The sequence below is a fragment of the Topomyia yanbarensis genome, chromosome 2 (assembly GCF_030247195.1).
Source record: "Topomyia yanbarensis strain Yona2022 chromosome 2, ASM3024719v1, whole genome shotgun sequence".
Taxonomy (NCBI): Eukaryota; Metazoa; Arthropoda; class Insecta; order Diptera; family Culicidae; genus Topomyia; species Topomyia yanbarensis.
This window is the reverse complement of record NC_080671.1, coordinates 187688534-187712496: the sequence shown is the minus strand read 5'-3', so window position 1 is coordinate 187712496 and position 23963 is coordinate 187688534. Positions and strand designations below refer to the sequence as shown.

The 23963-nt window shown below is 36.3% G+C and overlaps 1 protein-coding gene across 1 annotated transcript; it reads right to left on the bottom strand.

Annotated features, from left to right (window-relative positions):
• Positions 1-9221: 9221 nt before the first annotated feature.
• Positions 9222-22366, bottom strand: LOC131682435 (protein croquemort-like). The gene is made up of 6 exons (XM_058963892.1): positions 22230-22366; positions 11251-11592; positions 10889-11194; positions 10029-10831; positions 9880-9970; positions 9222-9824 (listed from the first exon to the last, which is right to left on the bottom strand). The coding sequence occupies exons 2-6, from the start codon at positions 11374-11376 to the stop codon at positions 9684-9686; spliced, it is 1467 nt and encodes a 488-aa protein (XP_058819875.1). The 5' UTR covers positions 11377-11592; positions 22230-22366; the 3' UTR covers positions 9222-9683.
• Positions 22367-23963: the final 1597 nt, after the last annotated feature.

Genomic DNA, 23963 nt, shown 5'->3' with positions numbered 1-23963 from the left:
ATTCCAGTTGGCCTGGGTTCAATTCCAGCCGAGGTCGCTGAGATTTTTCTGAGGTGAAAAAATCTGTGGTTACGTCTCCCTTCGGAAGGGAACTAAAGCCGTTGGTCCCCGGTCCATGAAATTGGGGGATCGATATCTAGTTCAGGTAGTGGAATCACCTTTCTGGCGTCGGTAAAGAAGAAGTATATCCAACTTCTATACTCTACTAACAAAAATATCCTCCTCCCGTGATACTAGTGGAGTGTGCAGTAGTATATACGGCCTCTAGCAAAAGCAAGTATCGGACTAACCATTCCTTCCCTTTCCTTCCGCGATCTACGTTCGGGCCTGGCCGTCGCCGGTATTGATCAGAAATACTTTAGGATTACCAGGAGTTGCACATTGAAAGATGTTTCGCTAATCCCAAGCATAATTATCTACTGATTCCCTGTGCAACTTCAGCTAGTCCCGATCGATAACGGAGTAGCAGCCAGGGGTGGTCGCACAAGCTCAAGCAACACATTTTTTTCAAGTTTCATATTTTTAAACCATGTACTGATGTATGGAGAACAAGATTGGATGGTTTTACCTAAAATTGTCCGCTTACAGCTATATTTTCAAAAATAATTTCAAGTTGAAGCCCGTGTTCGTATTCCGGGGTGACTTTGATAACCTGCATGTTCACCCACATTAAGTTGTTGATGGCAATGTTTTTCATTCAAATGTTTGTTTAAACTAATTCTGGAAACATACTCATTATTAAATAGATATTAATTGGTATTATAAAAAGTATTTCAATGTACTGTACAATTCGAATAACCAAAATTCTTATAAATTGTGTCGAACTAGAATAAAATATTCTGAAAGCCTTTAAAACTGCTAAAAAAATTTTATTTCAGTGCTTTATGAATGTAAAAAAAGTTTCATCTATTTTAACACGTTGGAATATTGAACAATAAAAAATATGCGAATTTTAGCTTAAACTAATTTTAAATAATTGCCAACTAGTTTCACAAAAAAATTATTTAAAATAAACAAACTCTTGAAACTAAATTGGCCACATCCCAATCTAAAGGAAAATAAAAACTCGCTTGTAATTTATTACTCTTGCTCAAATCTGAGATTTATTTGTTTTATAAAAAATAGACACTTTACGAAGCTTCGTAAAAATAAGTGAGAGTCAAATTTCGGTGTTTCGTAGTTTTTGGACCCAAAAACCGAACAATATGCTCAAAAAGTATATCAAATCAGTATTTTATAAGTTTAGAGTAAAAATCATTTCAAATTAAAATGATTCGGTAGACTATTCTGGTTTAATAAGCGATCTACGAAAAAAGTTTCAAGTGATCAAAGTCACCCCGATGATTAAAGTCACCCCGGTTTACGGTATACAAGGTATTGCTTGAACAGATTGAAATGATGCATGGGAGTTGTATCATTTTCAATTTGAATTTGTGCTTATAAATAGTACATGAAAAGACGAAATAATCGTTATTGATAGATGCTGAACATGTTGAGAATATGGTTTGTGTTTTGTTTCGATGGTTTTGTTAGAGGGAACATTACTGAAAAAAGTCTCATTTGATCAAACTTACCCCGGTGATCAAAGATACCCCGTTTTATGGTAATGTTTTTTATGCTGAAAACCGACGGTAGATTTTTGCTGGAAATGGAGATTTTGGGGGGTAAGTTTAACTGTTTAAACCTAGTTTTGTATTGTATTTGATTAAACTTACAACTCATCCTGGGTCACTTGAAAAGATCATTATCTTTTGTGGTACCGTGCTATATTTCTTTACAGCAGTGGTTTTCAACCCTTTTTCGCTACATGTACCCGTTCCAAATATTTATTCCCATCATGTTCCTGACCGACGAGAATGTTAGGACGCTTAACAAATTCAAATTCATCCAGTATATTCCACAATTGTCTAATTCACCCTCGGTTGAAAACCACTACTAAAGGGTTGGACCGCTGTGCAAAACTTGGTTTTTATAGGTTTGAAAAATATTTTGAATTCTGTAGACATGCCTGAAGGATGGATTAGTAGTTTGAAGATTTTTTTTTCGATGAAAGAACTAGTATCCAGAGTTTCAACGTGTTTCCCTCAAAATAATATTTTTCTAAACGGTGTACATGAGTTCTTGAGCGTAATCAACTAATCTACTTGAATACACCGATTCTAAATACAAGTGTGACGTGGACTTTTTTAAACTTAATTTTTCTTTTAAATTTATCCTATCGTCCCGTGACACGAATTTCATGCCATTATTATTAATAAAAATTAAACGAAACATAATATTGTAAAAATATTATGTCACACGTAAGGCACTCTTTCTTAGAGTAGGTATACCAAATTTCAAGTGGATCTGTTGATAAGATCTCGATGAATCGTGTAGGAACTTTTGTCCTTATTCCAAAAGGTGTAAAGGATTTTTAAAACCAATAAATATAGCATAGAAATATAAAACGATTTTTTATTTCGCCTTTATCCAACCACATTATACTAATGAAATAAAAATCTTTTTGTAACCGTTCTGTTGAGCTTGAATTTGGATTATGTCTTTGAGAACAAGAAGTCTTTTTTCGTATCAACTACGAGCACCACCCTAGTTGTGATATACTTTCTGCACCAAAAGCAAGGTACAAGAATTGCCGCATGTCAAACGTAAATCGTCCTCCCTTTGCAGGCTTGAAGACAGAAATGAACAATCGATCCTTGAATTGTAGTTTGTTATTGTCATATTTGCGTTTTTCATGTTGCACATTTGCGAGTGTTTCGTAATGTAAGAAACAGGATGTGGATTGACGTTAGTCATAGTTATTCCATGAAGAATGTTGACGCACTTGTAAAAAATTCTTCGATGTAATGCTTCGATCTGCGTTGAATATGCAACCCATAAACCCCATACTTTGGAACTAGGAAAAATCAATTTTAAGAATTACCACTAAGCTTAGTGTTCACATATTTATTATGTAGGTACTACCTACCTGTTGGGTCGAGCAAAGACCGAATGAATAGCCTAGTGGTATAGATGTTAAGGTGCTGGTATCAAAGATCTGTCGTCGCATATTCGAGTCCTAACCTGCAAGTACTCGATTGTCCTGTATGCTAAGAATCGGTTGCATAGTCAGTACCGAGTCTGTCTCGAAATAGAAAATCTCTTTGTTGTTCTCTGTTGATCGTTTACTTTGCTGGTCTATTTTAAGAATTCGCACTGTATACCAAGTCAGTACGCAGTTTTGAAAAATCATGTTTTGAGATAAATGCGATTAAACTTTTTTGGACTCTTTTGATTATTCGTGGTTTTTCGAAATTCAAAATGGCCGATCCAATATGGCGGTCCCCCACTAAAAATAAGGGGTATTCAGCCAAAATTAAAAAAAGATGTTGTGATGTATTAACACGAATTTGAGGTAATATGTATCAAAATCAAAATATGGCGGATTAAAATGTGACTTTAATAACGTGGACCAAAATTTGTTGTTTTTCATCTTTTTCTGTGGTTGTTAGATAAATCTCGATTAGTCGGCATTGTCAGGTCCGTATAACAGCCCTTCCTCCACCTAGGATTGTTCCTGGAGGAAAGCTGAAGATAGTGACGATGTTGCAGATCACATAACTGATGTCCTGGTCCAATTCAATGTGCTCGTAACTTACAGTTTTCAACTTCTTCGTGGACGCGCTCACATATTCGGTATCAGTTTCCGCGGTAAACTGGTTTCCCTTAAATCCCTTCGATAAAGATCGACTACTGCGCATTTTACTGCCTCTTTTTCAACAAATTCGGTATGTTTACGAAAAACAAAACACGCACACACGTGGTATTTTTATTTTTTTTATTTCGATTATAGAGGTTTTAACCTTAAGGTCATTCGCCTCTTCGGGTTAGAAAAATCTCTTATGGTTATGGTTTCCCTTAAATCCCTTCGATAAAGATCGACTACTTTCTAACCCTATGTGCGGGGTCGGGACTCGAACCCAGGTGCGCTGCGTACAAGGCAATCGATTTACCAACTACGCTACGCAAACCCCCCCCCCCCCCCCCCAACCGCACACACGTGGTAGGCTTGCATGGAAAACACTGGAATACTAACTATATTTACGTATCATCACAGGTTTATTTACGGGACATTGTCCTGCCAAGTATCATGTGGAAAAAATGGCAAAAGTCAAGATGGCATTTGTCGATTCTGTAACTAGGAGCCTGAGAGTACGGAACATTTTCTCTGCCTTTGTGCAGTACTATTTCTTCGAAGGGAGCGATACTTCGGAAGGCATCTTATAACGCTTCACGAGGTATGGCATACCTGTCCCAATCGGATCCTCAGCTACAATAATAATGTACTACCCGGTTGAGACGACACATGTGGACAAACAAATAACTCGCTTCCAACTACATTGGATTCGGGCAATTTGTAATATGTAGAGCAAACAGGATCAGCCACAAAAGATAACCTAAATAGTAGTCGCAGTGGCAAAGTTTCCCCTAAAATTCGGGTCGGTTATTTAAACAGACTATTATATTACTATGTTGAACAATAGGTAGGCGCCGAAGGTTTATCCACAGACAACATGCTATATCTTTTGAAGTATTCAAGATAAATACTTGGCGTCTTCAGCTGGCTCGTAAAAGTAAGAGCTACAAATTTACTGGAGGCAACATCCCAATATAATCACGAAAAATAAAATAATGAAAATGTTTATTTATTTATTTTTCGTCTTTGATATTTACATCGCACAGACTACTCTTAATCTTATCTCTTAATTATCTTAAAATCCTAACTCTATTCTTACAAATTGATTTCGTGGTGTTAAAGTCAAATTCATAATATATACATACTATAGAATGCTCTAACACAGGAGCTGGGTTGTTAGTTGTACCCGGAGGCCGTTCGATGGAAAGGCACGGAAAGGAAGGGGTGATTACTCAGCGTGCGACTAGGAACACTGATGTACAATCCTTGCAACAACATCAAGACATCGAAAACTAGTAGTCGTTAGGTGACGATTCATCGAAAAGCCATTGTTTGAAGGCTGATGAGTCGGCATCGGCCCTCGTAACCAGGTAGGTGGTGCAGATCTCTTCATGGGAGCTGTCTTACAGAGTAATGAGTAATGAAGCTTTTCTGGACCCTTCCAATTCGCAGCGACAATATGTTGTAATGTGGGATCCAGGCAGAAGCTGCATATTCTAATATGCTTCTTATCAGCCGGGCCCGTGCGCAAGGAGAGGGTTTTAAGGGTTATAACCCCTCGCATGAAGGTTTAAAATTAATTTTAAAAATTTCTTATCTTTTTAACCACCAAAAAAATAAATTATATAATTTCATTTGAAATCGGTCAGTCATTGTCAAGTCATTGAAGAAACCATGGAGGGGATTGGAAAGGGTACATCCCTTCCAAGTTGGTCGGTATCTCCGGATTGGTTCACCTTTCAACAAGTTTCGATATACAGCAAAGGTCAGTCATCGATTTAGCTATGGGAGCTAAGTAGGAAAAACACCAACGAGCAACGCGAAGTCAGAGGAATTCGAGATTTCTCTGGAGAAATTTCACATCCGTAAATCTCTCCATCTAAGTGACTGACAGCTAAATGGCTAACGAAAATGGGTACTGGTATGGAGAGAAATACGCTGTTACGCTTGGTGAATCCAGAAACACCTTAGCCTTAGCGGTTGTCAACGATATATCGTCCCTGTTGTGCTATCTTTTTACAAACGCTATTTTGGGGTATACTGGCATATGCAACATTACTGAATGTTCTCTACAAAATGGCGTTTTCAGAATTTTGAAATTCTAGTTAGTTACTGAGGTAAGCGAGAAAAGTGATGATAATTTGTCAGTTTTTTGCTTCAAATCACTGTATCTTGCAATTGCGAGAAAAATTCAGTTTATGTTTTAAATTGGAAATGTTGCATATTTGGCAACACTGTAACCAAAAAATACTATTTTTCTTGTTTCCTTGATCATTTTTTTTTTAAATTCATCTCACCGAGTGTTTCTAGACAAAATAAAGCCGAATATATCAATAAAAGATAATAATTGATGCTTTATTTGCGTCGAAAATTTTCCATGTACAATTATGACACGTCAGACAAATTTCGTCAATAATACACACCTGCAACACGTGTTAGTGCGACTTTTGTTTACATTTTTAGTAAAAACTTTTAATATACTCAACCGATCTTTGTGATATTAAGAGATTAATACAGAATAGATAAAAGCATCTATTGAATTCTCTGAATTGTTTCAGCTAATTATAAGTTTCAAGATATTTAATATCAAACTTTTATAATCGTTTTTCTTGAAATACGCTGAATGGTGCTTTTCATAGCATAGCCAGCATAGCACAACAGTGCCGGTATGTTCTGGGAAGCGCATTGCTCAATTCATTGGTCATTCAGAGTGTATTCGTAACTAATCGATAAGCGTCGCCGAGTGAATGAGATTGCTTTGCATTTGTATATGCTCACCTCCATTCTATTCTCTCAACAGTATCGCAATAAGGATTCATCTATAAACGACGTAGCATTTTTGGGCGATTTTGAAACCCCCTCCCTCTTCGTAGCATTTCTTCAAAGTTTTAACCTCCGCCCCTAGATAATGTCATAGCTTGATAACAATCCCCCCTTTATTTCCCAATTTTTTTATTCGAATACATGCATTGCTGCTGGCATTTAGCACATATTGTAAAATACAAGAGAAGTGAAATAATTGAAAATTCATATTCAACTTATCAGAGCTCTAACATTGAATCTTATGCTGTGAACTATTTAAAGCAGTGATTCTCAACCAGGGGTCCGCGGATCCCTAGTCTTGTTTCCTAACAACCTGAAAATAACATATTGATAGCATACAAAATCAATGTTTATACGTGGGGGTCCGCAGCAACCCAGAGTGATTTCTAAAAGGTCCGTGGTACGAAAAAGGTTGAGAACCGCTGTTTTTTACAGATTTATTTCCTTGACAGCTCGAAAGTTATTTCCTCTCTAGTGATTAAATTTATCTTCGAAACTGGCCCAGTTGGAAAGTTGACAGATAGGTAGTTAATGGTTGTTGAAATTCAACAGTAGTAGAAATTAAGGACGCTGGATCTCTAGAGACTCGCAATCTCAATCGTTTGTTTTTCATTTATCTGTCAGTGTAGTTCGAGCACGAGACCTGTCAAAAACACTCAATCCGACAAAAAACTATTCAAATGCTTCTCGAACGACGGTCATTGACAGAACTCGTGCTGGATTGAAATGACCCTGCCCGATAAATGGTAAATAAACGATTAAGATAGTGATTCTTTGTAACGGAGATGCAGCGTCTTTAGTAAACAATAGTCGTAGTTTTACGCTTTTAAAATAAAGGGTCACAGTCTGATCTTATCACCTTATTCTTTATTCTTCCCCGTGAACGATGGAGATGGAGGCGGCCGGCAATGATGGTTATCATGTTGTTAAGGTTTTAATATTGGTCGGAATGGTATTAATTTCTACTTACCATTTCCTAAGCAACTCCTTTAGATAATCAGCAGTCAAACATGATGAAGTCAGTGTGCAATCCGCCAAAATCATCGTCTCAACGCAACGCAATAAAGGGTACAGTCTTGTGGAATGCCTAGTACAGAGCAATCGATTCAACTCTGCACAACAAGGCTTGAAGATTAATAATCAAGAGTCGATGCAATATTTTTTGCGTGACAGAATAATTACAAAAACTAGCTATATATAAACAAATTTAAATAAATGCGTGGTTTTCTATTATTCTCTACCTATTATTAACTAGGTACACAACTCAATTTACATTTTTCTAATTCAAAGAAAGCTACGTATCTTTTCTTGAGATCGTACCTCCTCATCGTCACATTCACATATCATCACAAAATACCAAATCTCCCCTACCCCCTTCAATGCTACGTCATTTATGGATGAAGCCTAACAGGCCTATGTCCAATTGTAGATCAGTACAATCCAGTAGAGTAAATTGTTTTGAATATTTTCAGGTCATCAGCGTATAATACTTTGTCGCAGTTCAAATGAACACAAAGATCATTCACAATTAGTATGAATATGAGCGGCCCTAGTGTACTGACTTGAGGGACACCATAAGTTAGTTGAAATAAATTAGAGTTTGAAGTGTTCAGCTCAACAGAACCGTAGCGGCCCGACAGGTGTGAATGTAGTGATCCAGTAATCCAGGTAGGGAATCCATTGACAAAATCGTGCTGAAATTCAGAGCAGATTGGTTGCGACGCACTATAAAGAATGTCGTGTACTTCGTCCAAGTGGTTCGAATACTATAACAATGCAATTTAGGATGGAAAATTCATGGTAATTTTCTGCGCTATGAGTATCTCTTGTTTTGTGAATGGGAATGATAAAAACAGTTTTCCAGGCCAATAGTTTTCCAGGCCATAAAGGAAGATCCAGGTCATAATTTTAAATGCGGGTCAACTTCCTTTACATCGTAGTGTCAACTTCCTTTACATCGTAGTGAACGTTGGATGGAGTTTTTTAAGAAATAAGAAATGTAATCCGACACTGTCCTTGTCCCGATATTGTCAGTCAATCACCATTTAGTTCTTGTTTCTGGCAAAGGCGCAATTCATCCAAAAAGATGGTGAATGTACCATTTGAGCCGAATAACTGCTATGGATCGTAACGGCGGCCAGAGGTATGACGATGCTTCAAATCTTCAGGTTTCGTTCTGTACATCAAATCGAGTTTTTGGACGAAAATTTCTAACGACGCCGGTGGTTGAGTGGTAGGCATGACCGTTACTTATTCCATTTGGTCTGGGTTCAATCCTAACCGAGGTCGTTGAGATTTTTCTAGATAGTGGAGTCACCTCTCTGGCGTCGGTAAAGAAGATGTAAAATCCAACTACTATACTTACTACTAGCAAACATCTCCTGCTCCGTGATTTTTGTGGAGTGTGCAGTAGTATATACGGCCTCTAGCAAAAGCAAGTATCGGACTAACATTCCTTCCCTTTCCTTCCGCGATCTACGTCCGGGCCTGGCCGGCACCGGTATTGATCAGTAAGACACTTTAGGATTATCAGGAGTTGCACATTGAAGGATATTTCGCTATTCCCAAGCATAATTATCTACTGATTCCCTTGTGCAACTTCAGTTAGTCCAGATCGATAACGGAGTAGCAGCCAGGAGTGGTCGCAAAAGCTCAAACTCAACTACCACTTGGACGAAGATCCCATCTATAATGCAGTGATATAACCATGTAATAATTGACCTTACATTATAAATTTTATTTTTAGAGTTGAATCAACAAATGTTTTTCTTCACACAATAACTGTTTATTTTCGTGTAATCTATGTCTTTTAAACGTTTTTTTATTCCACATCTAACCTGGTAATTATAATCTCCCAAATTCTTTTGGCACTTTATAAATTATATGTATTTTTAGCTATCCAAAAAACAATTGTACAGTCAGAGATATGTTCGATGTACGATTTTGTAAAATGTTGTAATCCATCAGAATTTCAAAAAAACAATAAAACTCTTGTATTCAATGCTAAATTAAAAAAAACACTATGTGTCTACGACACAAACTTTGGCATGTTCACACTTGATTGTGATTAATGATTATCACATTGAAGGCACTTCATATGATGGTATAGTTTTCGACAACCACGCCTTGTTGTTGAAATTCGAGATCAAGCGATTTCCGGTTCGGGTGCAACTTCGACCAAGTCTCACCGCAACAGCTCTTCATACGGCACCTGTTCGCTCCATTTTCTGATAGTTACGAACGCGAAAATACCACCCAGTAAGACTCCAACAGCGCCAAAGAATATGGCAATGTAAATTCCTAGTTCGGGTAGAACGAGAGCCATCTGAAATGATTGCCGTGACGATATCATTGTACAAATTGATGTCAAACGCAGTTACCTTAGCTTGATTGGCCAGTTCTTGTGTCAGAGTTGCTCGTTGCGTGAACCACAACATTGGTACCATTATCTTCGGCACTTTTTCGTACATTCTGGTTGAAAGAGTAAAGTAGTTATGTTATGGTTTGAAAATAAAATTGTTGATCTTACTTGAATCCTTTTACAGGTTGTAGAAGCATATTGATCTGTAATTGAGCGCGCACGTCTAGTGGGATTCCAGTGTGCGGTTCGATCGCAATGAAGAACTCATGCTTGGTCTTGTTGGGTGACATTCCATCGATTGAGTCTCGATAGCTCTGATCGGCAAGATAAAAGTGTGGATAGGAAACAAAAGTTGGCGAGCCGTATTTACAAGCAGATGCATTGAAAACCCCCGGTTTGACATCGGGACATTGATCTAATCGAGAATTGCACCAACAGGCAGCTTCTGGGTACTTGACCCCATTATCAAAAACCTTTTCGTCGCCAACATACTTGGCTCCTTCGACGTCATGGATGATTACTTCCTCTCCGTACTGAAGAGTCAAAGAACGGCACACATCGGAAGCGAAGATAGTTACGTTTGTTTTGTTACTGTGCATGACTGGCCAAAGCTCTCCGGTGGTCCCCTTAACTTCGCCGCATTTTCCACGATACATTCCTGTGTGATCCGCACCGTTCCAAAGGGTAAGAATGCCTGTGTTTTCTAGTGAATCAGCCCCGGTTTTCATGGTGAAGGTTCCATCGTACGTATCACTCAAATTCCGATCCACGAACCAACCGAATTTATCAAATGGAATCTTTACCGTTTGATTTAGTGTTTTCAACACATCGAGCAACGTATCGTCAAACCCGTCAAACAATAGTTCGCGAATAGTCTTGCTGTGCCACAATAGTGAACCATCCAGTTCCAAAATCACATCAGTTCCAAATTTAGTAACAGCTCCTGCATCACGCATAAAATAAGCTACATTCTGTAAAAGAAGATTCATTAGTGGGCTACTACCTGTATAGTAGGACAAGTTACTGACCAAAGAAATAACATTTAGGTTGGTCACCGTGTCGTTGAGGAAACCCTTGGAAAGATCCTGGTCAAAGTGCCAAGTGCGTCGTTGGTTAAACGTGACAGTATTGTTATTGTTCCACACTAATCCGACCCGTTCGTGAACCTCGTGGAACACATACGGTCCCATCTCTTCAAAGTGAGGTTTCACCTCAGGATAACGGTGTAGTTCATCGGGATTCGTCCAGTTGAACATGTAGATTTCCAGGAACATCGGAATGGGTGTCCTGATCCAGTTCTGGTAGTTCACTGAGCCGTTTTTGATGACTAATTTCTACAATGATGTGATTCTAATAAGATAACGATTATTGTAAAAATAGCTGAACTTACATCACGCAACATTCTGGAAGACAGCGTTGGCCACAGCGTTCCTAGGATAATGGCAAGTAGTATAAGGAAGGCCGAACAGCCGAAGGACACCATTTTCCTTTGAAAGTCTGAGCAAGATGAACACATTTTGGATTTTGGTGTTTATTCAAATGGTTTGTTGTTTTTTTCGGTTTTTCGATTATTTTTCTTTTCTGAGTGTCGATTGCGAAGCAAAATCCAGTTCAAAATACAGCAGGGTATATCAACGAAGACTGAACTGTGTTTGTGTTTAAAACCGGGTCAAGCGATATCACATTTCTGATTGTTGGTGTTCAGTGCATCAGCATCCGCCGGCATAATATTCTGCAATGAAAAGAAAAGGCGTGATTGTATATAAGGTAATGAGCCTGTTTTCGCCATGTTTCTGTTATCACTTTACCCATTTGTAGCCGTTAGAACAACGTCTGCCATCTTTGTTAAACGCATAAAATGGTAGGGCAACAATAGGGTCACTCGATTCGAGTTTTCGTTGCGCTCAAACACGAGCACTTCTCCGTTTTCAGGGCATTTGTGTTATCTTGGTTTTTAACAACGAAGCAAAGCTGTTGGAACTAATATGTATGCATTCCATCGATTGTAGGCCGAGTAATTAATGAATTAGTGAGGTACCCTCCATAATAGGGTGAAAATAGGCACTTTACCCTATGTCTATCATCAAAGCATAGGGCGCCGCAATGAATGAAGATCGGTACTAGGTTGGTTCGGAAATTTTATACTTTGTAGAAATTGAAAAAAACATTACTATATGCACTTCATATCAGCTGATGATTCGAACCAATGTCTTTTACCTCACACTACGCTGTAATGCGGATATGTATGAATTTCGAATTATTAAAACTTATTTTGTGAAAGAGCAGTATACTGTAGTCATAATTTGTCTATATCTAAAGGTTTGTCATTCCCGAACGATTTTCGAAGATGATAAAATAAATTTTGTATATGATGAATGGAAGTTTATTGAATTCATTGCCTGAAATACAATAACATCGATTCTGTTGAGATAAATAATGTGTACAGCTGACACGCAACTCCATTATGTTATCGAAGAGTAGATCCGTGGCGGATTATTTTGTCCATGTTAGCAAAACAGATGGTTTGCTAGCACGCGAACAGGCGTTCGATAAATGTACAATACTTGTTCAGAATAGTATGGGAATAACCACACTCTTAGAAAAAATGAAAATTACATTTGACTTAAACAATGTAGCGACGTATTTTTCTGTCTGATACTAGGATTTTACATGTTCTGATATGTAAAATTAAATTTTGTGACTCTTTTGATGTAAAATTTAGACTGAATGACCCAGGGAAAGCCGAACAACTCACATTTTTACATGTAATTAAATGTAAATTTATGTGAATTGGGACGCTCCTTTTATGTGTATCTGGCAAGACGTAAAGTTACATGATTTTTTTTTGCTGTACAGTTTCAAATGAAACACTGTTAAAAATAACTAGTAGGTATACGTTTTACTATAAAATCGTATTCAAATAGAATCCGACTGCGGGTTTAAAGATGATCTAGATGTGTAAAACACCACTATGGTAGAAAGCAGTACCATCCTTACGCATGGGCACACTGGGCCTGTGGCAGGGACCCTGGGGTTTTGGGGGCCCCGCGCTAAGGATGGATACAAATCCGTACTCTTCAGTGAGTCGCTAAAATTACAGAAATTTGAATTGAAGGTGGTTTATAGTTTAATGTTTTTACTGGTATTGTTTTTCAATATCCCAATGCATCGTACCAATGAATTGGTAGCAAAGCAGTTCGGAATCGCACATTGATTCGTATTCCATGTGATCAAACCATCAAAAATTATAAGACAACCAAGCAGAATGATCCTAGCAGCAGGAAACACATCACAGCAAGGTCAGGATAACATTGAACCAATTAAACTGATGCACAAATATTTCGGTTCAAATTTCAATCAATTTTGAACTAAACCAAGGAAGTTGCTGTGATATGTTTCCTGCCGCTAGGATCATTCTGCTTGGTTGTCCGATAATTTTTGATGGTTTGATCACATGGAATACGAATCAATGTGCGATTCCGAACTGCTTTGCTACCGATTCATTGGTACGATGCATTGGGATATTGAAAAAGCAATACCAGTATAAACATTAAACTATAAACCACTTTCAATTCAAATTTCTGTAATTTTTAGCGACTCACTGAAGGTTTTTTCACATTTGGAACCGTCAACGGACAAATCTACGAAAGTAGACCCCTTTAAATTCTACTCTTCCATTGTTCCTGGACCCTGTTAAACTGGTACCGAACCAATAATCTTGTTTCTTGGCCTAAAAGGTCAATTTTCAAACATTCTAGAACTTCGCCTTATCGTGCTAAAAAGGAGTAACACCATTATTTTGACAATAAAAATAATATTTTTTCCTGATGATAAGAAACCTTGTGATTCTGAAATAAAATAATTTAAATTCTTCAATGTTCTCAGTTTACGGTCAAACGAGGAACGCTATCAAAATATGTGCCACTTCCCTTACGAAGGATGGCTTGAATTAAATTTAGACACGCTGGGCTAAACAGCAGACAGGTCCATTAGTTAACCACCGGCACTGTCTATAAAATGTGAGGTGGTAGTTTGTTTTTATTGAAAATGTATCATTTAGTTAACTTTCTACATACGTCTTCCCAAGCTGGCAATTATAAAGACGTTTCCTGAATTATTTAACACAAAAAAATACTTCGATAAAAAAAATCGTGCCCAAAGGAAAAATATTGTCGTTATTTCTATTCCTACAGCAAGGATGGAACATGAACGAAGGCGATATGCGCACTTAGAATCAACACCATATCGATTGTTTTCAAAGGTGGCAATACTCGGCAAAGTAGAAAATTAATTGGAAGAGAATATGTGGCTTTTTCGAAAGTGGATGTCTATTGCTCACAATCAAGCAGTTTTAAACAAATCTAAACAGGACAATGTTACTGCGTACTATTTTAACTCTCGTAGCTTGGAAACTAAAAACTAGATACCTTAACATTCAAATTTATTGTTTGCATGCTTGGACCTAACGTCTATATCGCGCAATACGCTAATCAGAAGAATTCGAAACGTCAAACCCAATTCTTCATGTACGGTCCAATGATGTACTTGACTACTATGTCTTGGCAAATGTATTTTCAATTTCAGTTAACATAATACAACAAACAATATACGGCAATACAAACAAACAACGGTCAAAATGAACAACAAATATGTCTTTCTATTTTGTCAGCAATGTGGGAAATAGAATGTGTGATGTTTTAATTTACTTAATGCCCTAAAATGTCAGCCTTCGCCCACATATTAACGACGTTTGTCAACTGTAGTCTCGACGTTAAAATGTTAAGAACATGGGAAAACAATACTATTAAAAATAATCAGTAGGAAATTTCGCGCTCGCGCTTTTAAGACAACGTTACATGGTGGACGGTGGTGGTGGTGGTATCATTTCGAACGCTATTAACTCTACCTTAGGGTGTCCGGAATTTTGCTTTTTTTTGAAATTCTGCACATGATAGAGTCACTTACTAATAAATTTTCTGATCAGCTCAGACCATCTTGCGTGTATAATGACGTATCTTCTACACCAAAAAAAATTAGTGTTGTGATGTATTAGCTGCCAATGTAGCTCGGCGGGTGGGAATGTGGTAATCCGAATTCCAAAACAACGGAACACTATTTTAGTGTTGAGCGGATCAGCTAACAACCAAACTATGTAAATAAGACACACATGTACACATCCCTAAAATTCTTTGCTATCCGGAAGACGAACCTTAACTGTTTTGACTCCTTATCCCATATAGTTGAAGTAAGGTAATGTTCCGATTATATCACTACAGGTTTATATCAACACTCGTTTATACCATTCGCGACCATATCCTGGCTTTGTCTCGATTTTAGAGTGAAGACCCAATTTTATCAGCGCCGGATTTTGTCTATCAGTATAGCTTCACTAAATACGGATTGGAAATGTAATAATAAGCTCGAATTTCAAATTTTATCTCAGTACGATAAAGTTTGGAATTGAAGTTGCTTATTTTTATAAGAAAACATTTGTATAGGTAAAACCCTCCATGTTGTTCCATCCATGTTAAACACCATGAGCATGGAGGTACATATAGAAAATTGCATGAACATGTTTAACGCATAGTGATCTATGTATTCATATACTATCAAACATCAAACCCGCGGTTAAAAGAATGCTGTAGTTTGAAATATAGTGCTCAGCTGTAGTTTGAAATCTAGTGCTACGATTTGAATAAAATTTCGCACAAATATTTTTGAAAGTTTGTGGTTTCAGAATATGCAAAAAAAATTATTCGATTATTCGAGTCTCAACTTTGTATACAACCCCTTAATTGGATATTTGGGCGAAAAAGAATCAGTCTGAATAGTTAGTACATGTAATATGAAAGCGACCGAGGTATTGTCTAAGTAATTCGTCACTATAATCACTGAAAGGCGTAAAAATGAACCACTATTTCACAAGACCTCAAAAATGAAGAGGAAATTTCTAGTTTTTAAAAGAAAATTGTAGCTTATTTTATGTACGTTTTATTTATAACGACGCTTGTAAACCGGTAACCTCCCCCAAAGGATATATGAATATCTCACAGCTCATAGCTTTCGTAGAAATGAGTCACTTTTATATCATTGTTTGACGTCAAAATTGATAACCGAAGCCTGCATAGAAAATGATATGACATGATTGTGTGAAGCAAGTATGTCATTTAAAAATTATTTATTATTATGTTCGATTGAAAATGTTGTCAGAATTCATACGAGTCAATGCACCTCTATATTGATGCCTAAAAAATAATAAGCAATAAACAAATATTTTTGGCTCAAAGCCTGTGATCGACACAAACATTACATAAAAAGAAATGAGCGAAATGTCGCTAACCGTAACTGAGTCCGTGCATTTCGTAATGAAATCGCTTTATGTACTTTTCCAATTATAAGACCCGATGACCTTGGAAGGTTAACATACAGGTGGAGCTGACTAATTGCAGTGAAGCTTCATAAAAGCGAATAACACAAGGGGAAATCTGCGATGTTATACCGTAACACGAGGTATCTTTGATCGAAAAAGTTTCCAATGCGCTTTCGGACCTATTACAAATTTTGAAAACAATCATTTGTATTAAGATTGAACTGAGAAAGCTCGGAAAAAGAAAAAAATGCATTTGGAAAAATTTTCATGGAAATTAATCAGTAACATTCTACCAATGCTCCGAATACATTGATTTATTTTCACGAAGATTTTCCCAACGGTGTGAAACAAAACTGCTTTTTTGTTTTTTAAGATAGTCGCTTATTGAAGCGTTCTCAGTTGAATCTTAGAAATGTTACAATCACAGATAACAGACGTCCATATCGAGCGTTTAAGTTATGTAAACAAAGTTTCCACTGAGAAAGCTTCAAAAGAGGATATCTTTGAAAACATAAAACCTGTGTTATCCACCTCTGATTCCATGCGTATTTAATTGGCAATAGGACAATAGGTAAGAAGATTCAGTACGCTGAATGACGATATAGTTTATGAACGAAATCACAGCATAGTCCGGAACATGTTTGAATCTTTATTGTCAGCATACCACGTGCTTCATAAAATGGAAGAGTGAATGCTGCTCATTTTAACTTTTTTGGAAGGGAACTAGAACCTTTGGTCCCGGTTCATGTGTTGAAGGGCCGATATTTAAGGCCCAGATGGTCGAGTTACCTTTCTGGCGTAGAGGGTGCAACACCCAACTGCGTATTGTACCTTGGTTTGTGAATAGTGATTCACCATTTGAGACTTGGTTTGTGAATAGCGATCACCAGAGAACCGATGTGACTTTAATTCTGAAATATGTCAGAGCCTCGGAATTGTCGATAGTGGACTATATATATACAAAGAATATTTGATTGACTACAAGTGGTCTAGACTTGCAAATCGAAGTAATTTGTTGCTCATTTAAATAGATTTTCAAACTTTCGCTGAAAAATAAGTGACATTAACTTAGGAACTTCGTAAGCTCCCGGATGTCGGCCAATTTAATTTAATATAATTTGCATCATTTCTACATCATGCTAGTACCAGTTAATATGGAAATTTGTTATGTGACCGCACGAATCAACCCGTAACTCCGGAAGTGGAAATTCGATCAACAAAAAATCAACAGTGAACTCATGGGAGCGTTATATCGTTCATTTGAAGTTTGTGGAAATCGGTTTAGCCATTTCTGAGAAAACTCATTTGAAAATATTTGACACATAAACAAACAATAAACCAATTCCATAAAATCGGTACACCATTACTTCAATACAATTTGAAATCAAATAGAGGAAAACAAAGATGAAAAGAAATTTATGGATAACTAAAATGTGAAATTACTTATTAAATTGACAGCATAAGGATAAATAAAAATTACTACTACTACACAGACATTTGGCGATCTCGATGGACTGAATCGAATGGTATACGACACTGGGTCCTTCGGGCCTCGATTAGAAAATCGATTTTTGGAGTGATTATAGCCTTTATATGAGAAACGCAAAAACAATTTTTTCGCAACCGTTCACACAAACTTCATGATAATTAATCAATGTATTCGAGACATTGTTGAAATACTAACTGTTTAACTTTAACGGTCTATTCAAAGGTAATTGGGATATTACCACTAGGTGCGCTACTGAGTTTGATTGAATTGACAGTTACAGAGATTTCAAAATTGCCGGTATAGTTATACCTCTAGTTGGGGTATGGTAGAGTAAAGTGGGGCAAAAGTGCGCACCTAACAGTTTTCGTAAAATAACTATTGGTAGAAAAACACTAGAAAATCGGCATGATTACAAATTAATACTCTCATCACACATCTTCCAAACGTAATACTAGATATCTCTTGGTTTTGCTTGTAATCCGAGAAATAATTATTTTCTTATGAATACTCAAATGCGTACTTTTGCCCATGGTCGGGGGAAGAGTGCGCATAGCACGGGGCAAAAGTGCGTACTGATTAAATAGCTGATTTATTACCGCCCATCAATTAAACTAATCAATTTTAGGATATCCATCCCCTCTTACTCTTCCTTCATAAATAAAAAGTACCCCTCCCTCTGCCTCGCTTGATGTTGTTCAGTTTTCCATTATGTTGAAAAAACTTGGATGTTTTATCTTTTAGACAATGTCGTTCATGACCAAACTGTCACCCCTCGTGAAATCATTATTTGTCATAGTTGGGTGGATCACTACAAGAATTCTTGCGAATATGCTATTTATATTGGAAATACATCTTTATTTACATATTCATAGTTTTTTGTTGCTTTTTTAATTACTCTGAGCTTTCGAAACTCTATATTTTCCCTTGGACCCCTTGCTGATGTTTTTGTCATGTCATGTCAGTCGTAATTTGACCGGTGAGCTCGCAGTTATTAAATATGCTATTCTTAAAATCATGGAAGAATTTGTGCAATTTTTATATAAAAAGCTTCATTCCCGTCTTTTTATTGGGGCGGATATGCTATGCGCACTTTTACCCCACCGTCAGTTCTTTAACTTATTAAATTGTTACGAAAATTACTGAATTTGTTTCATCAAATCAAATATATCTCGCAACGAACCATATGTTGAAAATTTTTAGGGTACTGTAGTTTTATAGATCCTGATTTATTCAAACAGCCAATTTATGATTCCCAAAATTCAAAAAATTACGCCAAAGCAGCGAAAAATGGTCCTTCCCCTTGATTTCAAGCCACCTATTCAAACCTTTCATGCTTATATGTGCGATTAGTTGACTTAATGATATACTAAATCCATATAGAGTTGCCAGGTTCTAGCGCTTGTGTGCTTCTAAAAGTCCTATGCGCACTTTTGCCCCATGCGCACTTTTACCCCACCTTACTCTAGTATGACAGCACAAGTGTTTCGCTCGGTATTCGTTCAAATTCAATATTGACTTTGATGTTGGTATGTATCGTTATATAGTTTACTATATTGAGTTGTTTTAATTTTATGACCTTGATCACCAATCAATGTAACAAATTTTATTGGGCTGAACGCGATTGTCTAACTTTCAATTATCGAATCGATCTGAATAGATGCCGATGGTAAATAGGTTAGTTTAGGTTAAGGTTATCAGCAAACAACAATTGTTACGAAGGAACAACTTGACTATTAGAAAACCTTAAGCTCCACGAAACAAAGATGATTTTAGTAAAAAGTGCGTCAGTTAAAATGTAAATCAGAAATGTAAAGTACAAAAGAAACAATAAATTATTGGAGGTAAAAAAAATGAAACAAGAAAGATACATTATGCGGTAAAATCCGGCAAAATTGCTGAAGCAGTATTGCAAAACAAGATGACAGCTATCCGAATAACATTCAAACACATATGGTCCACAAATTTCAAACGATTTGAAAATATGATTTTTACTCATTTTAAGCATATCGAAATGCTGTATGGCCAAATACTTATGGAAAAATGTATCTCAATGAATAGGTGCACACGCGTCTCTTATTTTCTCCCTTTTCCTGTGCCACAAACAAATATATTCATACATATCACCTTAGTTTTAATTGTATTCGAAAGGATATAGAAAATGGATCTCTCCAGTGTTAGGTCGATAGATGCCAAAATGGTAAAAAAACTATTTACTGTCTTTTTTAATTCATATTATGGCACAATAACAGCATTAAATAATATTGGCCAGATTTGATCTCAGCTAGTCCTCTGTGCAACATGTTGAACAAAAATGGCAGACTGCTATAACCAACGGTTTCAAATGGGCACATTAACCTATATGGTTTGTAACTGAATAAAAAAAGTATTAAATAGAATGCTTATTTTTAATATCATCTTAGCAAATGGTTCTTTTATTCTCCTCGAATAACATGGTAAACTTTACTGTTTGATAATTAAAATGCACTAATTTTGCAAATAAAAGTGAACTTCTAGCTTAAGTTTGGTTAAGTTGCTTTACAAGAAATAATTTTCGCCGCATCATAACGCACATTAATCCGTCATAGAATAATGTAAAACGATATATCTCAATTCTCAGTTCAAAAGTTAGATATTATGGGAGATTTAAAAAATGGAGTAAAAAAACTTTCATTGGGAGCACATAAGTTATTTCTATGTGCAGCATGTAGCTTGCAAAGTTTATTTTTGAATGGATTGGAACCAGTAAGGCTTAATAAATAAAACAATCTAATCAAATTTAGTAGTATGAAATTATAGATGAAGGTAGTGTAGGGTAAATGATAAGTGTGATAATAATGCCAAACATTTTAACTTAAATGGGAAGGACTCAAAATTGTTTTAGTTTTGTTTTTTTCACATTAAAAAATGACATTTACGAATCAACTAATAAGCATGGGTAATACCTCTTAACGGCCTAATAAGCATTTGAATAGTTTTAAGTGCTATTTAAAAGTCGTTTTTGGCAAAATATACGAGTACTGCAATGCCATAATACTTTCTTACTGCTGTTGTGCCTTCAAAATGCTGGTTACTGACAAGAAGTTTTGAAATAGATTTTTGAATGCTGATTAACAAAAGTTATGTATACAAAATGCTAAGATACTGCAAGCAGCATCTGAAATGAAAAAAATAAGCGACTTTTGTTACCTGAGAATTTTGAATTCAATAAATTCCAAAAAGATTCTCCAAACGTGCTCAATGCTCCCCCGTTTTACGGTACTCGTCATAAAGAGCTTGTTTCGACTGCTTCGAAACCGGCACAGTCTCCCTCACTTACCCAATCTTTCTCAACACTTCATGAGTAGACAGTTTGATGAGAAAGGCACCGTCGGCTCTTTTTGATTATCAACTGCATGTGGCGAATGCGTTGCACCAACAACCAGCCGCAAATCAGTAGAGCTGTTCTTACCTGGCCAATATGTTGAATCCCGATCAGAAACACATAACAGAAATATTTCAAAACTATATCTCGGATTGTTACTTGTTATAAATTTCTGTTATTTTAACTACTAACGAGACCTAATTTATAACACAATATGTTACAAAAATTGTGTTCTGTTATAATCTTGTTATTTCATTCTGATCGGGATGGTGCACAAATTCCGTTCCATTGCCTTTATATGAAATCACAATCATGAATGCAATATAGCGCAATCAACGGATTTACAAAATGTATTAACTACTGCAACCTTGTTCCAACTGATATGTCTCGTTTATTTACACGGCTCACATGAAGTGGCACTGAGGTCTTGCTCACTGAACATCAAAGTGATTATTATTGATCAGGAAAAATCGCTTGTTTCTAACCGCGACGTTGTTCTGGTTGTAGTGAAGATATAATGTTATGACAGTTTAGGTTTGTAGATTCAATGAACCTTGCAGTTCGGGTGGATTTTAATACATGGCTTAATAATGCTAATTAATATAGTAAATTTGCAATCAATAATGCCCAAAGTTGATGTTGAATAGAATAGAAAATGAGAATTTCTATTAGGGTATGAATACGCCAGAAACGTCGATTGCATTTCTATCTTATCTAATGGGGTTTTTAACTTTGCAGATAACAGAACAATGATATAATTATTTTCATATTAGCAGCACAGGCGATGTGTTTTCGACAGAAATCACTTGAAATATTCATACAATTCGAAAGCAAAACAAATCAAGTTCAATATTTTGGTCAAGGTTCAGTCACTGTTCCTACCAATACATATTGTGCTGACCTTTGTTTCTAATGAAGGCTACCTCTGTAACTTCCTTTTTGCACTGATATTAATCTTCTGAACGATCTGATGCTTCGCTGCACAATTAAATTAAAATGGTTCTACTCGATTGTGTTTGTTTTTTCAACAGATACTTAGTGCTGAATTGCAAAAAAAATCAAAGCATTGCAATTAATGCTATTCCCACTTTATGTTCATGAATCTTTTCTCAACGATCAAAAACATTTGCGATAAAAATCACTGTTTACCTTTTCAATCCTTAAAATCTTGCATTTGGCAAATTTCACATTCGTACACAAGACTACCGAGCTTGATTTAGTCTGATGTATTGCACTCAACTCACTGATGTTCAATGGAAGCAAACATAAGACTGTTCTGATATCTGTCTACCCAGGATGAACATCAGCGATGAATGAATGCCATCACTATCGTGAATCGGCCTAATCTAGTACCTCATTCATGGCCCGCCAAACTGACATTGGACAGTGGCGGATTTCCGTGAAAACCTGGTCAAAAGTTAAATTGTTTTGATTAGCTTACAAATGTATATACCATTGTTTTAGGGGCCGGAGATAACGATTTTGATATCAGTTTTTTTCAAAATTTAAAATGGCGGTTACGATATGTTTCTCTAAATGTGAGTGTACAAAGATATAATTGTACAAGTAGACACTAGTGACGATTATAAGAATGTGATGTATAATGTTTTATTCGAAACTGTGCACAGTTTCGAATAAAACCAACAAATTTACATTTACTTGAGTGTAACAAATGTGCTACATAATCTGTAACTTAACTTTACATGTGATTTGAAATTGACGCGATTTTCATTTGAATAAAACATAATTTTACATACACTATTAAATGATATGCCATTGAAAAAATTATTTAGTAGTGGAAATGTCTCTGTCGCTTGGATAAGATTTAATCTTCTGCAGAAATATTGACTGGCATATGCTGTAGCTTTTCGTCATGAGTGATGTAACTATTATTTATGGTTATTCGAATGAAAAATTGTGTTAGATTAAGCTTTACGTCACTATTTATTGAATTAATTTACAAATTAGGTAATAATTAATATTCAATATGAATATGAATTTTTGCTGTGTGGTGTATAATATCATCATAGAAGCTGTAGACTTGCATGTATGTGTTAGAATTGTAGCTTTTAAGGGCCGTACACAAATGACGTAGCTTTTTTTCGACGATTTTCAACCGCTCCCTCCCCCTTGTAGCCTCGTAGCATTTTCTCACAAAATTCCAACCCCCCTTGTAAATAACGTAGCATTTACCAACCCCTCCACTGTCAATTTTATATGTCATGGAGCATAAACAGAAGTTCTTTCAGTTCACGATCCTGTAGCTGCCAATGATTCTAAGAAGCATACGTTCAACTAAATTACTATTTTTTTGGATGAATCCGAAAAAAAAAATTGAGTGTACTAGTTAGCAAGATTAGCTAACCAACAAATTAAATCCGCATACAAAATAATTTCTTTTTTTTTTTGCTAGCTCGGCATTCCACGAATTTAAAAACTTACCACATGAAAAGTAACTTGTGTGATTTTAAATTTATTTATCTTAGGAATGGAGAAACATTAAATCGTTTTATCTAATCAATGGGTTTTGATTAGATTTTAGGATTTTGATTAAACCTAATGCTACGTCGCCTAACTTCTGACCCTACCCTCGCCCTCGTCACACTTCGACACAAATTTGGTACGCCCCCCCCCCCCCCCCCCCCAGTACCCCTCAAAATACTACGTCATTTATGCATGGCCCTTACGAGAATAGATGTTTTGGGTCAGTTAAATTTATATGTTTGTAAGCGTTGTACAAAATGGTTTCAAACTCTACAAATCTCTCATCACATGCAAGTTTATTGTTCAAGTGCTGTCCGATGCATATCTTTCTCAAAGAGCGAAAAGTATTTTACTTCTAAATTGTAGAAAATAAGCCGACGAATCACATGGATTGAAATT

Excerpts from the sequence above, each read along its gene's own strand:
- LOC131682435 (XM_058963892.1), bottom strand. The coding sequence starts at position 11,376 with ATGTGTTCATCTTGCTCAGACTTTCAAAGGAAAATGGTGTCCTTCGGC. Across the intron at positions 11,195-11,250 it reads CTTCCAGAATGTTGCGTGAT|AAATTAGTCATCAAAAACGG; the intron begins GTAAGTTCAGCT and ends ACATCATTGTAG. Across the intron at positions 9,971-10,028 it reads CAACCTGTAAAAGGATTCAA|AATGTACGAAAAAGTGCCGA; the intron begins GTAAGATCAACA and ends TCTTTCAACCAG.